The sequence below is a fragment of the Chaetodon auriga genome, chromosome 4 (assembly GCF_051107435.1).
Source record: "Chaetodon auriga isolate fChaAug3 chromosome 4, fChaAug3.hap1, whole genome shotgun sequence".
Taxonomy (NCBI): domain Eukaryota; kingdom Metazoa; phylum Chordata; class Actinopteri; order Chaetodontiformes; family Chaetodontidae; genus Chaetodon; species Chaetodon auriga.
In genome coordinates, this window is record NC_135077.1 from 6,973,899 (window position 1) to 6,991,346 (window position 17,448).

Genomic DNA, 17,448 nt, shown 5'->3' on the forward strand with positions numbered 1-17,448 from the left:
CTAGGGATAATTTACTGCAGCATTTTTTCTATTAGCACGCTCTTAGGATCAAGATCTCAGGAATATACGTGCTTCCAGTCTTTCTAACATAAGAATGGAGATGTGAAGAGCACAGTTAGTGTCTGTGTTCATGCACTCATTTGAATACATTGACATTAAAAAGCCTTGTTTATATAAGAACTGCACGAAACAGGCCATTTGTCAGACTTTGAAGTAAATTAGGTGTCTACACCAATGGGGGTATAATAAGCAGGAAGGAAGGCCACAGGCGTCTCCCGTGTTTATCACTGTATTAAAATGAGGTTGAGAATGGGCTTTGTCAAGTGGCTGTCACTGATTTCATCGCAGTGTGTCATAGAAAACATACATGGCAAGAACAGAAGTACCAATAAAATGCAATAGCTGGAATCAATGGCAAATCATGTGGTAACACAAAGTATGTGAGGGATGAGCGTACTTCGTCCCCCCTTCTCTTGACTCGGCGATTCTCGCTCCAAAGCCAAACCATTGTAGCGTTAGCTGTTAACAGCTGCGAGCCCGATAACCTTTACAAATAGTTACGTTCATCCTTTTCCACTCTGCATCATGTATTTGAATATAGTGTGTGTGAATGTGTGTTTGTGTGTGTTTTATTTGGTAAAGGTCAGGAGGCACTCAGACAGGAAGGGGGATAAATGGAAAGTCAACAAAGCAGAAAGAACAGAGGAGAATGAGTAAGTAACAGAGAGGAAGTGAGATGGAGTGGAAATACGTGCTTCATTTATATCGACAAAGAATAGGTTTGACTGTTTACGTTGTTGCAGATGGGTATAATGATAAGCGATCTAGGAAGCGAACCTTGCGGCGTAATCTGGGTAAGAGTGTCAGCTAAATGCCAACGACATAAATGAGAGCATGGGCGTGACAGAGAAAACCGAGGGAGAGGATGATTGGTTGCCCGATGACACAGGTGGATTGAATCAGACATGTGAACTATAAACAGCTAGTGCTGAGACACTGTACAGCTCAAGGCAGCTGAAAGTGTTGAAAGAGTTAACAGAGAGACAGAGGAGGCAAAAAGCAATACAATATTTTTGATTGATAGCTGCAAGATTAGAATTTAAATATTTCTCAGTTAAGAGAAAAATATGCTGCAACACATCAATGATTTAACTATCATAGAGCATATGGAGGGTGATTTCTCTCGAACAGCAGAGGGACTACGGGTAGGTTCAGTGAACCCTTCATTTGAACAAATATGGCAGTCTATTGTGGGGATTCAGGTGATGCTTTAAAATCTCATTATCTACTCACTGTTTATGCAGTTCAATGTTTACGCAGTCCACGGAGGGTTCAGTTTAATTACCCAAGAGTTGATTAAAGCCATTTAAAACCTATTTTCTTTTTTTTTTTTTTTTTGAAAACGTGTCAATCAATAAAATGAGGTGACTTTTCATTTTCTCAAAAGACTTAGTTTTATTTGTTTTCTTTTTCGGGGACATATGGTGGATTTTAGCTGGCAGCAATGAGATGTAAAAAAAGAAGAAGAAGAAAAAGACTTGAAGAACGTTCGGCTCAATCAACAGACTAAATAAATTTGGGCTGTGGGGAGAAAAAACAAAAAAACAAAAAGGCAAAGGTGCCCAAGAGCAAGGCAGTTAAACCCCAATCGCACCAATGTACCTTCTCAGCGGCCAATAGCTGAAGCCGTACAGGGCACTGTCCAGATTTGGGTGTGTAACAGAGGAAGTCCAGCAGTCTAAAGGCTCTATTACTTCTGCATTTAAAACATCAGAATTTCCCAGATATCCATTAATTCCAATGGAAGTGGCGCAATTGGACTATACAGATTCATGCAATGATATCACCAAGTGACTATGGTCCCATACAAGCACTGAGTAGGTGCATTCACAAATCAGTGACTGGACGTGGCACAACTTCCTCCAGTTCAACCACGAACAGAAATAATTTAAAACCATCAATTTCAAAGTGTTCATACATTAAAGGCCACAGATCTTAATGTGAGTAGTCGTGGACTCACGCCTCCAATTTAACATTTAGACAGAACAAAATCAGTACAGACCTCTTTCTCTTTCTAAAAAAGAAAAAAAAAACTGGTTTTGTGTGCGTTTAAGAATTGGTTTTAAAATGTGACTGTTGTTTTGGGGCCGAAACACATTTCTGATCTGCTGCTCCAGCGTGAACCACCCAGACCTCTGAGATCACGTCGAAGAAGCAGCATTCAGTGTGTATAATTTCAATGTTGAAAAATCCTGTAGAAATAAACTAAAATAAATCAAATTAATGAATTCAGTAAATAAATATATCTTTATTCTGGCACTACACCGTATACATGGTTTGCACTTACTTCCTCTACGTTGTATTTTTTGTACCCCGATCTCCTCTCCCTTTCTCCTCCTTTCTGTCTCACCTCCAGGATATATGTCTTTAATATATGGCTCTTAATTACAGTTTTCTGCTAAATGCAATGGCTCTAATCACTTTGTGTGTAGCTGTGAGCGTCTGTGAGTGTGTGCGTCTAAGTGGGGAGACAGGGAGAGATGGTCAGTGTCTCCTGCTCTGAACAAATATCCAGCCTAAAGGACCATTTATTTCACTGCTTCACTACACTGCTCACTACACTCGCTCCATATCGGCTCAGAACACACAGATAAATACACAGGCATTCCCTCGCTTAATCAAAAGCGCACACACCCACGTGCACGCACGCGCACACACAGGCACACACACACACACACACACACACACCTCTGCAAGCCAAAAGTCAACTATTTGCAAAGAGCCAATAAAAGTGACAGCAGTGTTTCTTTAAAATATGAAAGGTTAGCAGTAATGTAGAGAGGCTTCCTGCCAGCAGCTGCCAAAAGCCATCAACCAATCATGTGAAATCAGCTGGAAATATGGAAATGTCATCAGCCAATAGCGTGGAAATAAGGGAGTGGTTGGTCATAGTGAAAGCCAAGAGAGAAACAACGGCTGAAATACTTCATAAAGGTACACGTTGCTTCTCTGAGATACCGTTCTGTCCAGGCAGTGACAGGTTCCAGTTTGTTAATATCATAACATGTTATAATGTGTTCAAGACAATCTTCAAGACATTTAGTTTAAACCTTTATAATGAAAAAGCTGCACGTTGTTCCGTTTTCTTTTCTCCTGTACATGACTGTGTTTGTAGTATTTTGAGTGCGTGTATCGTAGTTCAATTTGAAGCTTGTGCAGAAATAATATTACAGCCAAATAAACTGTATTATCCGAGTCCTGCTGCTGAAAACGTAACACGTGCAGGATGATTACCACTCACTCCACTGTTTTATTCAGCATGTTACTAATGATGCATCATGTTTCAGATAAATGTCCCGTCTGTCCTCAGAATCAGCACCTGTCACTAAATTATCTGCAAATCGGTTTTCATCCGCTTACCTCCACGGTTTGATAGTGGGTTATTTGCTGTTCTGTGCACACAGAGAGGACACACAGATTCTGTGTCAACAAAATAAGAAACACTGGATTTACATGCAAAAGGCCTCCAGGCAGCATAACAGCCGTGTAAATGCATAAATGTATGTCAGGATAATATGCAGCCTCCCTCTCACCACTGGTCAGCCTGGTTTATAGTCAGTTTTAGACTATTTAAAGAGAAGAAATATACTATTTCGTATTATTTCCTTCATCATCATGGAAGCTATGTTGAGCAGCTCCTCTAAACTTACAGCCGGTGTGAGGGCGCACAGTCGTGTCTGGATACTTGGGTAGAGAACCAATATATATGTTTATCTTTCAAATGTGCCACATTGCCATACTTGAACTACAACAGATTAATGCATCCACCAACACCTGAAAGCAAACTGTTGACATAATGTTCGTCGGAGATTTTTAAAAAGGTAAAATGATATTTCCACTGTGTTTCATTCCAGTAGCTCTTAATGCAGCTCTCGCAGCCCCCCACCCTGCTCTCCCATTTTGTGTGCGCGTGTGTCTGTGTGTGTGTGTGTGTGTGTGTCAGAGCAAAAATCAGCTCGCAGTATTTTCTTGGCTGCACAGTGAGACACTCACTACAATTTCATCTGCTTGGCTGTGCCATTCGTCAGTTGACAAATCCTTTCAATATAGTCTACCTGGTCTTGCTCGCTCATCGTTTTAAAGGAATTACACTGTCTGGTTGGGGGGGTGGGGGGTTTAGACAGAGAAGTCAGAGGAAGTAGTAAAGAGGAGGAAAGTAGAATAGGAAAGATAAGACAGGTATCTATTCAAAATTGTCTGCCCAGTTCAAACTATTCACTGTTGGAGGACGAAGAGAGGGAAAGAGGGATTTAAAGAGAGCACCGGGCTGCGGATGAGGGTGAGCGGAGGAAGGAAATAAGAAAGAAATAAGGGCCATTCACACAGGATCTAATGTAGCCATGCCTGCTGCTATTTTGGTTGAGTGGCTACAAAACAGCAATCTGGCCGGGAAGCTTGAGAAAATGGTTGGGTTAAAGCATGTAGGTCAATGAGCTCCTGCTGGAAGAGGAAATGGAAAGAAGATGACGAAGGATTAGCGCTAGGCTATGAGACCTAGGATGCTAGGAGTATAAAGGGCTTAAGAGGAAGGACGGCAAAAGAGAGCCAGGCCTCAACAGATTCGTGTAAATAGGTTCAAATAAGCCATGTTTCCACCAAGCAATCCAGTTCAGGACGGTACCGATGGAATCACTTAAATCATTGCCATTTTTCTGTCACGCTCCTGTTGAGGTACGTGGCACACTGAGCTGGTTCTTACCTTGTGGAGTAAGAAAAACTGCAGCTTGTTGATTGGAAACCAGAGTCGTCTGATCATCTGCGCTCTGATGTAGGATTTCTCTACTCTCTCTGCTGTCTTTTTTCTATTGCTGCCTGCAGCCTTTTATCAAACAACGTTTGTCCGTTTGTTGTAATATACAACTACATACCAAGAGAAAAGAAGAGAAGACATTTGATGTCCTTCACTGTTTCCTGTTCTTGAGTAGTGTAGCTCAACATGCTATCCACATGTGACCTGTGTGCATAGCAGGCATGTGGTTGAGCGAGTGAGAGAGCACGAGCGGCAGAAAAGTGAGAGTGAATACGAGCAGAGCAGAAGAAAAGGTTAGCAGGAAGTTGTCAGTCTGGCGCTAAATGTACAGTATAAGCTACAGTGTGTCAGCTAATAGATGCTGCAGCTTCTCAAGACCAAGAAAAGGATCATCTGTTGTTTCCAAACTGCTGGAAAAGTGAAAGGGGTTCGCCCTGAAGCCCCCATAACAACCCTGCCTACATTTAAGAGTGCTGTCTGTGGTGGACATGCAAAACAGATCTAGGGTTTAGGTACATGCAGGTATGTGTAGGGTACAGGTTTCAGGGATAATTTCCCAAAAGTGTTACAGACATGAGGGGGGCAGAGTATTAGAAACACCTCTGAATTTAATGCATATTGCTAATGACTGTAGGACCTCAGTGCCAAATACAACATATAATTTCAGTAACATCTCAGTGATAGTGTCAACACAAACCATAAAAGTGGACTTAATAGGAAAACAGTTATGGATTGCATTTGACCGTACAGGTGTACCTCTCCCACTTGCATGTACTGCCTCAGGACAAAACATTCAAATAAACACATGACCTATACTGTACATGAAAGGCAATAGAACTTTAAGAATTTAAAGTGATGTGCTTTTATAATATGCAGGCACCTGATTGGTAGTGAAGTTATCTTTTGTTATTTTGACAATGGATAGTCAGCTTGGATACCATCAGTCGCAGGATTTCTGGAAAGTACTTCCAAGGTTCACGCAAGTATGTCTGCAGCTCGTCACTAAGCAAACAAATCCCCTTTCATTGAGATTACAGCATTCAGCTCACAGGTGTTTTTTTTTTTTCTTTTTTTACACGGATAAAAGGAGAATTAATGTGAGAAAATACCTTGGACACTTTCACTTGATAATATCACTTATTTCAGTAGCTGCCTTTAAAGTTTGCTAAAATCCCAAACTATGATGCCTTAACTTTCTGCATAAACTAGTAGTTTCCCAACTTCAACAGGGCATACAACAGGCCTCCCACCAGCTCTTCAGCCTTTCTTTCCCCTGGCTGGTATAATTTGTTTTCTGTTTGCTCAGTAATAAATCTTTTATGACCTGCTCACCTTTGCATTTGAATCAGATGCCTATGGCTACTGCTCCTGATAGTTAATCTCTGGCTATCTAAAATGCTGTTTCAACACTTAGCGTTAATGCTGCCCTCATCGCTCTGCTCAACTCCTACAAAAGAGGAAGACAGGACAGAAGCAACAGGCAGAGAGCTGAGAGCCCATCTTCAGCCTCCTGTCATGAGTGCAGTGCCATGCACTTTTTAAATCAATTAGGATCGAGGCGGTCGTAATTTTAACCTCAAACAACAGTAGCATCTCTGTCGATCGATTCTTGTCCTGGCAGGATTAAAGTGGTACAGATGCAAGTAGGTGGCAGAGCTGGAGAGGTGGAGAGATGGAAATAGGAAAAGAGAAAGAAGGGGTGAAGGCTGGGAGCTACAGTCGAGAGCTACATAGAATGCGGGTTAAACTTATTTGCCGTAAACACACTGAAAAATGACAGAGAGCCAACAGAGCCTGACGGAGTGCCTTTTACACAGAACAAGAGAGAGAGGGGCCATACCGTTTTATTTCTTTTGACTTTATGAGAGCGTGTTTGTACACTTCTCTCTTCTTTTGTGCATTTGTATGTAGTCTCTCGGAGTGCTGGCTACGGGGAATACCAATCCTTTTCAGTCTCTGTATGAGCTGAATTGACTTTTCCTATTACAACCACACCACTTTGCAAGCTCTGTGTCACCATGCAGCACTCGCTGTGAAACTGTGTGTATGTGTGTGTGTGTGCGCGCAAATGCACTCATGGCACACATCAGCCAACATAACACCGTCGACACATGGTGAAGGTAAATCTCCCTCCCTGCCTCACCCGTCCCATCCCCTTCTCTTTATCCTTCTTCATTTTCTCAGTTTGTGTCATATTTTTATTTTAATTTCACACTTGGGTGAACAAACTTAAATGATGACCAGCAAAACTACATCTGCCAGTGCTTTGTGTGTGTCTGTCTTTGCACACATATTGGTAATAAGTGGCAACTGTCCAAAAACACAGAGAAACTGTATAAAACAGAGGAGGTGAGGCAGATAAATAGATAACTAAAAGAACGGTGATACTGCAATACAATCAGTGCTCCCAACTGTCCAGCAACACACACGCTGTCTCAGTGCTGACCTGCAAGCAGGTGGTAATGGCACAGACTGGTGCATCTTACTTGGGGGAAACAGCCTTACAGATGCTCCTATCAATGATCTAATACTGCCTCACTCACCACACTGAACAACCGATTTATCTTACACTTAAACACTGTTTCTGCCGAAAACACGGAATAACAGAAAGAAGGAAAGGAGGAAGGGCAAGAACAGGGGAGGATATAAGGACAAAGACATGGAAGGGTGGATGAAAGAACAAAAGCGGAAGGGTTGAATGCATGAATATATAAAGAGGGGGAGTAATATGTGATCATACCACTTGTCCATTCTGGGGGTTTTTGTGGGCGTAGGGAGGACCTCTGATGTGATTCCACATCTGACCAGATGTCATGGCAAAAACTACACACTATGAGAGAGAGAGAGAGAGAGAGAGAGAGAGAGAGAGAGAGAGAGAGAGAGAGAGAGAGAGAGAGATGGACAAGAATGAATGTGGATGAAACATCATTCATCATTAGTGTGGAAACTTTTAACTGTGACAGTTTGAAATGTAACAACTAATTTCATCATAAGCTGAACTTAATCCAAGTCAGCACACGACTCTGAGAAATAAAAATGTAAGTTTTGTTAAAACAGGCAGAAAATTAGACTAATGAGGTGTGATTACTCTATTCAACTTGTTTCCACCGCAGTTTCACTTGACTTATGTCCCTGGCTTGTGAGGCTGGTTATTTTTGGCAGAGCTTGAATTTAACTTCTCACAGTGGATTAAAAGGTTCCCACTTAAAACCCAGTGTGTGTGTGTGTGTGTGTGTGTGTGTGTGTGTGTGTGTGTGTGTGTGTGTGTGTGCCTACCAGTGCAGCCATGGCCCATCCGGTCTTGTTGTATATGAATTCCAAGTTGTTCCTCCTCAGATACAGCAGCCCGCCAACCAGAGACACCAACAAAGCCAAAGCAATAGTCCCTGAATAATTAGGAGGACGGAAGACACGGATCTGGAGGGAGAGAGAGAGAGAGAGAGAGAGAGAGAGAGAGAGAGAGAGAGAGAGAGAGAGAGAGAGCAAGAGCATATAACTTTTCCATTTTCCAGTTACTGTATATATCACAGTACTATTGTATAAATGCATAAATATATTGACTATTGCTTATCTCAGTATAATGAACATTGTAATAAACGTCCTTCATTCTGTCTTTTCCCAGTTTGAACCAACAGAATATGTTTCCTTTGCTCGATAAAACTCCATAAAAATAAGAAAATAATCCATTCAACCATTTTTTTTTTTTCATTTAATCTGTTTATTATTTTTAGGGTTGGAGTAATGGAGTGATGGAAAAAGGTTCTTTGGTCGTGTCCTTATACTTAAATTGAACCCTGGAAGTGTTCACTACGACTCTAAAGGTCATTTCGTGATATTTTAATATTTGTTTTTAATAAGTTATATATACAGATATCTTCTTCTCGTTTTCAAAAAAAGAAAGACTCCTCAAAGCCCAGAAGTATTCTCTGACTGGAATGTGTTTCAGCGACAAGCTCCAGCACAATGGAAACTCTCAAAACTTCATAAACAAGAAGGCTGGAACAATATTTAATAATGATCAAAAAAAAAAAAAAATCAAAAATACAATTGTAAAATGTTCCCCTCAGGAATGGTTGCAGAATTTTATCAAATTTAATAACCATAGTCCATGTTGTATATGAAAACCTTTCTATTGTTAGTTGTTGTCACTCATTCTCTCCTTCTGTCTGTCAGTGTGTGTGTGCATGTGTGTGTGTATACACGTGCAGGGCTCGGCATCAGAGTGAGCCAATAAGCATGCAGAATGCCTGTACCAAGATCTAATAATCCTGGTGATTGGTTGTCAAGCATTACACAGTCTCACTGTTCTTTTGTTTAGCACCACTTGCTCATCTGCACAGATAAGTGAGTGAACTTTGTGCTGCTTGTTAGTTAGCCAGCGCAGCTAACCTGCCTGTCAGTGAGTCCGTTCACCAAACCATCCACCGGGATGGAAGCCCGGTGCATATTCTCCTCACCATCAACCGGTGCTCAGAGGAAAAACTGTTTCTCCACCTGCTCCCAGGTGTAAACAGCAATCCTAATGTAGAACATATAGTTTAATTTTCTTTTTATTAAAATGGATTTGATAAAATTGGTATTGAAAAAGAATCATTGGCATCAAAGTCAAGGTATCAGTGCTGATATAGAACATTGCACCCAGCCCTGTGTGTGTGTGTGTGTGTGTGTGTGTGTGTGTGTGTGTGTGTGCGTGTGTGTGTGTTTGTATGTGGTCACAAAGCCAAACCAACAACATGCTGTGTTTGCTATTAACACATGCAAGGGTAAAATATTCCAAAAGACAAATGTGCCACCAGCACTGATGATGTCGCTTGTGAAAATGTGTCTACCATCTGCTGCTGCTCAGTGTTATTGGATTAAAACTTAAAAATGCATAATTCAGGGAGAAAGAAAGAGAGATTGACTCGAAAAGCTCTGCCACCTAATGGATGAGTCTGCACGCTGACCTGCATGTGTGTGTGTGTGTGTGTGTGTGTGTGTGTGTGTGTGTGTGTGCGTGTGCGTGTGCGTGTGCGTGTGCGTGATTACAAATGAGACATGTGATGCATCTCTCTTTCATTTTTGTCACATACAGACCTAATTTAAAAATGGGATTGTTGTATAGTTTCTCAAAAGCAGCACTGTCTACTTTCAGTCATTTTCATGTTTTAGCTGAAGCTGAAGGAAACATTTAAAGACACAGCGATTCTAACAATCAGTATGACAGCAAACGTGCTGCAATGTAAAAAAAAAAAATGTTGCGTCTCGTAGTTCGTGACGTCATTCCAGCTGTTGTCTTAATAAAGCTGGGTATCATGTGGAACAGAGGAGAAAAGCAAGAGCTAATGGTTGATATGATTGCATGACAGTGCAAGATCCTCCACACTCCCCATCTATCCTTTCCATCCCTCAACATGATTCACTGAATAGTCAGACCTATCTAACTTTCATTTGAGCTCCATGCCACAAGTTTATTCATCCCACCATTTTTTCTCAATTATGTTTCGTTTTTCCTTTTCTGCAATGTTCTTTATTCATGCGGTAAAGTCACATTGGAGTGCATGAAAGCTAGCACTTAGTGTAAGTGCTCTCCTTCACCTTCTCTGAAAGGCAGCCTTTTAAATTCAGATCCACCAACAGGATGTCAGCAGAATGCTTGGACTACGTCTGCCAGAACTGCTTGACAGGTTATTCGAGGAAAGAAGAAATTGTAGTCCGATGGTTGAAGCTTTGCTCTCACAGGTGCCAACAACTTAACCACCTCCAAGCGAGGCATTTTAACACCCACTTGCATGCATAAGACCCTGGTCCTCCTTGCTGCTTTTCAGACTCTGACATGGTCGACCTAGTATTTGCCTTGCAAAGATGAAGGGTGCTTTCACAGCTAACCTGTTGCTAACCTGCTTGATGCAAAAAAAAAAACCTCTAACTCCAATAAAATTGCAGCAGAATCAGAAATATTGCCTTTTTTAATTCTTCTTCCTTATCAAAATCTGATGGCAACATTACTCAGAATGGAATTTAGCCTGGCAAAACGTCACACAGAATTGACTTTGTAGAATTTTCTAAACTGGTTGAATTTTCCTTTTATGTTATACTATTCTTTGGAGAACAACTGAAGGAATGTTTTTTGAGATCTACAGTAGCCATGCATGAACTTAGTTGGGGTTTTGTAAACATGTGAATGTGAAGATCTGCGTGTGTCGTACCTGAACATCTGTGCGGTCGGCAATCCACTTGGCCAGCTGCTCCGAAGCAAAGCCGATCCTCTGCAGGTCAAAGGTGTCGGCTCTCTTTGGCTTTCCTTTCGCCGGGAAATGCATGAATGTCGGAGCGCTGTTCATGTTCAACTAGAGAGGACGAGGAAAATGAGGGTGAGGGGGTGTCACGTCTGATTTGTCAAAACATACTAAGTAAAATATCCAAAGATAAAGAAACATTATTGGCCAAAGTATCTTATAGACTGCTGCTGGTGCAGGTATGACAGGTTCACACGCAGTTGCTTGCTGTCCTCGCTGGTCTATTCTGGTTTTTAAATTTAAGGGGTTTTTTTTAAGTTTTTCTTTTTCCGTTGTCTAAACATTTGAGGGCAAAAGGCTAAAAATGTTGTTCAAGGAACAATTCCTTACATCCTCTTGGCTCCTGTTTATCCCTGCACATAGTGGCTGTACGGAAAAATTTTAATTTTTTTCAGGTTTTCTTTGATCACATTTCAATCAACGCACATAATGGAGAAAGTAAATGGATGCCTTTATTACTTCTAGCCTGGAATAATCTAATTCTCTTTCTGTGTGCATAACACAATCATCTTCAACATTCAGCAGCCAGCAATAAATAAAAGTATATGACTGTTGTGAAATACGTGTTGACACAGTATGTATTCCAACAGTGTGCCATTGCTGTAGGAACCTATTCCCAAAAGGCGCACGGCTTTGTGAGTGAGTCCTAAAGTAGCACAAAACAACTGCACATCAACCAGAAGAGTCAATGAAGATATTCTTACTGACAGAGAAAATGCTCTCTCTGCTCTTATACAGTATCAGAGGCATTGTGCAGGTGCAGCACGTCTCTAAAGTGCTACTGTTGGCTCAAAACTGAATTTGAACTTGAATGAAGAGGGACTGAATACCGTCCAAACCTCCCTGACTCTGATTATAGTCAGTAAGTGGGTTTGTGTTGGCTAATAATTGCATCGAGAGAACATCGCCAATAATAAATCTCTGCATAAATATATTGTTCTGAATTGGATTACTTTGTTTTCTGCCTTTCCCTGAAATTTACACACACACACACACACACACACAGACATTCACACACAGTCACAGAGCTAAACAAAGACAACTGGTAGAACTTTCTTTTCCCTCCTCTCGCCCTCCCGCCATGTTGCAACACCTATATAGCTCCAAATCCCAAGACTCCCTACAATCATCTGCAAAATTTAAGTCAACTGGTTTAATCTCTCCTGTTTCTTCAAGAGGCCTGGAGAAGACTGGAGAGGGAGGGTGAAAAGGAAGGAAAGGAGCAGAGAAAAAGGACACGGAAGAAGACCAAAATGAGAGGAGAGATGGTGTGCAGATTATTATCTAAACAACAATGTTATCTCTGCCACATGGGCAGCATCCTATTTCTTCAGATGACAAAGGTGAATGGTAGATTAGGTGAAAGAGCGCATATGTTTATACACATGCAAATGTACACACAGATGTATGAAATACATACATGCATACAAACCATCACACATGGACACAATAAAAGAAAGAAATAACAGCTCCACTGATAAAGAAAAAAGAAACAACGGTTAGCAAAACAATTAAAAAGAAGGAGAAATATTAAAGACTTAAGGAGCGTGTTGGATTAATCTGTCTAAAATCAATCAAGATAAAGGGGAAAAAAGCAAAGCCAGGCTATTTCTAACTAAGCACAGCTATTTTAAGTTCTAAGAGTATAAAGTATAGACTGAAAAAGGACAACGGGGAATTAACCTCCGCATTGGTATCTTCTTCCTGTATATAGATACAGGTACTGAGTTGAAGAGTTTCAAACTTATCTAGCACAGTGAATAATACTGTGATGCCAGATTACAATTAAATACAATGCACTTTTTTAAAGGACCATTTACTGACAGGCCAGTGGACCCTGTGGTTACGCTGAAGCCAATGGCTGACGTGTGTGTGTTTTCACACCAGTTCACGCTGCCTAGACTGAACCTACATCACCTCAAATTGACTTGCATTTTTTTCACTGACTGTGTGTGCAGTAGAGCTGCCACTAAATTTGACTTTATGCATGAGCAAACCTAATATTTGTGCTGAACTTTAGATTAGAGCTGAAATGGTTGATGAATTGTTAATAGCCAGAGAATGACATGGCAATAATTCTGATCGTTTGATTAATGGTTGAAGTCATTTTTAAAGCAAAAATGCCCAAATCCATCCATTGCAGGATATTTGTTGGTTTTCTTCATCTTTTGTGACAGCAAAGTGAATATCTTTGGGTTTTGGACTGTAAGTTGAACAAAACAAGACATTTCTTTGGACTCTGGAAACTTGTGTGATGCAATTTTCACCATTTTCTAATATTTTGTAGACAAAACCAATAAGCATCAGTTGCAGCCCTTCTTAAGATGTGATGTGCTTGCAAGCATTTCATTTGCTCTTTGTTTCTATTCTTGTTTGTGTGTCCTTCAAAACATGTCCAGGTACAGTATGTATATACATGTTTGGAACTGATCGTGTCTGTGTGTCCTTGTAGGCTTTTATGTCATTGCAGGATGTTGTGCATCATTGCATCTTCCTGTGTGTGTGTGTGTGTGTGTGTGTGTGTGTGTGTATGGTCTTTTAACGCTGTCCTATACATTTTCTTTTTGTAAGAAAGAATAAAACAGATTTGACTTGGATGATGATGATGATGATGATGTTGATGATGATGATGAGGGACCCACACAATGTTAGAGAGATGTAATGTGCAGAGGGATGAGAAAGGCATGGAGGAGGAAAAAGAAAGCACAGACAGGTGAAACTTGCAGTCGCTTTGGTACTGATGATACACTGAACACCTCCTTACCTGTTGGAAAACGTCAGCTCCCTCATCATAGTCCACTACAGTGAAGAACAGCTTGTTGGAAAATGCAGATGAGTAACGCCATGAGTTTGCCAATACCTGGTACTCCTCATTTGCTTGCCTGTAAGGTAACAATGAGACAGACAGAGGGACTGAAAATCAAATCAGAACATTTCACATGCTGCGTGTATGTAAAAAGGATCTGCTTGGCATCAAATATACATACTCAAATACCCCACATATGACCAACAACACAAAAGTCAGATATCAGTTGAGTTCTAAAAACATAATGAAACATGATTTCAGACCCATTTTGCAACAGTTGTGCAGATGATGACCGATTTCCCAGCAAGGCAATAACCCTAAACAAGTATTAGTGTTTTTCCAAGCTTACGCTGTGAGAAAATGTGGGTTCTCATGTTCTGTAGAAATAATGGTTAAGGCCAAACTGTGATCAAGAAAAATGGTCGACAAGCCTTGTGAAGAAATTTGGATTTTCACTTGCATAATTTTTATCATTTAAATTTGCAGAACTACTTCCTTCATCACAATCACAAGTTCTTTGTTGCATCATGTTTTGCAAACCTAGAGCCAGGTGACACAAGTATTGCTATCAGAAAGGAACCAATCAGCCACGACACAAAAACGCTGTGTACTCGAGATGTTTTATTTATATTGTTATTACTAATTTCACTCTCGCTCTGAACATGTTTTTACAAATACTTAGTTTACTTTGACTCTTCAGTGTTTCCATTCATTAACCTGCTGGTATTACTTTGATTCTGACACAATATGAGTACAGGCACTGCACAAATGAAATGACTGCATTTATTCATGAGGAAGAAATTATAAAAAAAAAAAAGAAAGGACAATATCACGAGTGAATGTTTGTGCCACATGTAATGAAATTCCCTCCAGCTGTTCCTGAGGTATCACTTTGACAAGACTGGGATGGATGTGAGGTCACAGTGACCAACAAAAACTAATCATTTCATCCTCACGTGGATGTCTGTACCAAATTTGAAGTAATTCCCTAAAGGCGTGATCCTGACGTGTCGCATTCACATGAATCGGAAGGTTGGACGCACCGACGTACGAGCAGACGTGCGTACAGACATACAAACAGGAAACATAATGCCTACGGCCATGGCTGTCGTCGGCGCAGAGACGTAGAGACATTAGACAATTAAAGGGACAGAGTGAAAGACTGCGTCAGATTAAAAAAGGATGCAGTTAGAAAAAAGAGAAAGAGGGAAGATGAAGGGAGTGCGTAAAGGAAACAGTACATTAGATCCTTGGCAGTCTCTCTTCATCCCATAATAGTCTTCATGACAAGTGTAGACGTTACATATTCAGTTCTCTCTTTTTCAAACCTCATTTGGCATTTTATTTTGATTTCCTTCAAACGCAGCCCGATGAGGGTTGTATTTTAAACCAGCCGGTGGAGGCTATCACTTCATCCTCCTACATGACAAGATAAGCACTTAAATGCCAAGAAGCAGTCTCGGTCTTCTCTCCTCTGTCTCGCTTGTTTCTGACTTCAGCTGGATGTCTCTATTCGCTTTGACATTGTGTCTTATGTCAACCGCCTCTTGTGTTGGCTTTAATTAGTGGGAAATTGTCTGTCAGGATGTGTTATGTGCGGTGATGTTACATTGTTATCTTTGCAGCTAATGTTAGGATGGGTCCCTTTGAAGTGTCTACCATTTGGAAAAGTCATCGCAGTGAAGTTGAAACTCAGGCCAGCAGACTGTCAGGGATTACGGCGGCACTCATCTGCGCCTGCGAACAGCACGTCGCTGGAGCTGTCAATGCGTCACGGAGAAGTGGTTTTTACTGTCCTCTTAATCCATGTTATCTGTTTATTCATTGTTTACTTAGCGTCTGACAACTGTCCCAATGACAGAAGACGTCACCATATTGCAAAGTCATGTAACAATATATCACGTTATCCAAATTGTACCTATGTGAGCAACCAAACAACCGAACAGTCTCAACATGTGTCTGAGCACGGGGAAAAATACATAAATAAATAAAAATAAACCATAGGGACTTATAAAAACCTTTTTATTATCAAAAAATTATTATGTTGATATTGAAAAAAAGGTGAGTACACTTTCTCTGCTAAAGTAAAATAAAAAAAAGTGAAAAATGAAATAAGCAGAGGCACAAGGAAAGACTGTTTCCCTTCTGCATGCTTTAAATTCACGGTCAAGAAATCTTGAAGCCGACAACCATCAGTGTGCCCCTGAAAAGTAGTGCTAGGTGTTAGCAGGCCCCACAGCTAACAAATGTTACCTTGTAACCAAAGTAAATAAATATCTACAGGACAGTATCTTGTAAAAGAGAAGGCAGTCTGCTGAGCTTCATCCATCATAGTTTATTTCTGCTCTTGGTTAGGAGTTAAGCCTGTGTTTGAACTGTTTCATCACTGTCAGTCATTTTACGACGCCCTGAGACCCTTGACCATGTATACACCATGGTGCATTGTGGTGCACTGTGTGAAAATACTAGCCTTTCATGACAGCCTGAATATGGCATCTTTAAGTAAACTTAATTTACTCAAAGATGATTGTTTTTGTACAAAAGCAATTCTCAGTTAAAGGCCCAGTTAGATTGACTGTGTAATATGGAAATGAGACAAAGCTAAAGAGTGATTTGGGAGTGAGGAACCCAGTGATTAGCCATCTTTTTCACTGCCAGATACTCCTCTTTACGCAGACGCTCGGGTCAATGTGCAACATCCATCTCCTACTCTAACTCACTCTCTCTCTGCATTTCTAATGATGTGAAGCTATCGCTAATGTTAATAAGAAAATGCTTCGGGAGATGAATGAAAAAGGGGGGGGGGGGGAGAGAGGGAGGGAGGGCAACAAACAAATGGAAGAAGAAGAACAGGGATAAAAACAGAATAAATGTAAGAGCTGGTTGACATTAATGAATGCATCTGGCAATTTAATTGAAAAAATAGTCTAGTTTCTGGTGCTGAAGTTCTTGTGTGCGTGTCTTTGTCTGTGTGTGTGTGTGAGTGTGTGTGTGTGCGGATATCTCAAGGATCAGGCAACAGCACATGGTGAGATGATTTAAGAGTGTGTGCGACTACCTGAACTTTGTATAAACCGCATGCATGGCAAACATCTATGTAAATTATGGTCATGCCAATAAAGCAAAAAAAAAAAAGAAAACGAATGTGAATTTTAGAGCATCGCAATGAAAGAGAAATGATAAAATGTTTGTGTTTACGACTGTGATAAAGGAAGAGAGACACACAGAGACACAGGGAGAGAGAAAGGATGCTGAGGGCCGCTGCCATGAGTGATAAAGTTATCTGATCAAGTGACTGATGAAGCAGAGAATGGCTGATCAGAGCGACAGGGTCAGGATGGAGAAGGTCAATGTTGATTTCATTAACTAACTGGACTTCCCCCAAGACACCAGGACACAGGTCAACCACCACGTTTATACTACACAGATAAAAAGGTGCAGACTTACCCGACAACATCAAACAACCATGAATTCCTCAAGAGCACATGGAAGGACATAGAGAGCTCGCATTCCAATGTGATGGATGTCAATTAGGCAACGTGCAATTTTGAACA

General features: G+C 40.8%; 1 protein-coding gene across 2 annotated transcripts in view; it reads right to left on the bottom strand.

The window, feature by feature from the left end:
* Positions 1-17,448, bottom strand: part of LOC143319614 (dolichyl-diphosphooligosaccharide--protein glycosyltransferase subunit TUSC3) — a 71,725-nt gene that overhangs the window by 24,894 nt on the left and 29,383 nt on the right. For both annotated transcript variants that reach the window (XR_013077095.1, XM_076728715.1), the window contains exons 3-6: positions 13,853-13,970; positions 10,999-11,139; positions 8,087-8,227; positions 7,551-7,640 (exon numbers count right to left, since the gene is read on the bottom strand). Coding sequence is in view for 1 of the 2 variants with exons in the window: in XM_076728715.1 (XP_076584830.1) it covers positions 7,551-7,640; positions 8,087-8,227; positions 10,999-11,139; positions 13,853-13,970 (490 nt within the window). In the remaining variant the exon portion in view is untranslated. The remainder of the gene's footprint in view (positions 1-7,550; positions 7,641-8,086; positions 8,228-10,998; positions 11,140-13,852; positions 13,971-17,448) is intronic.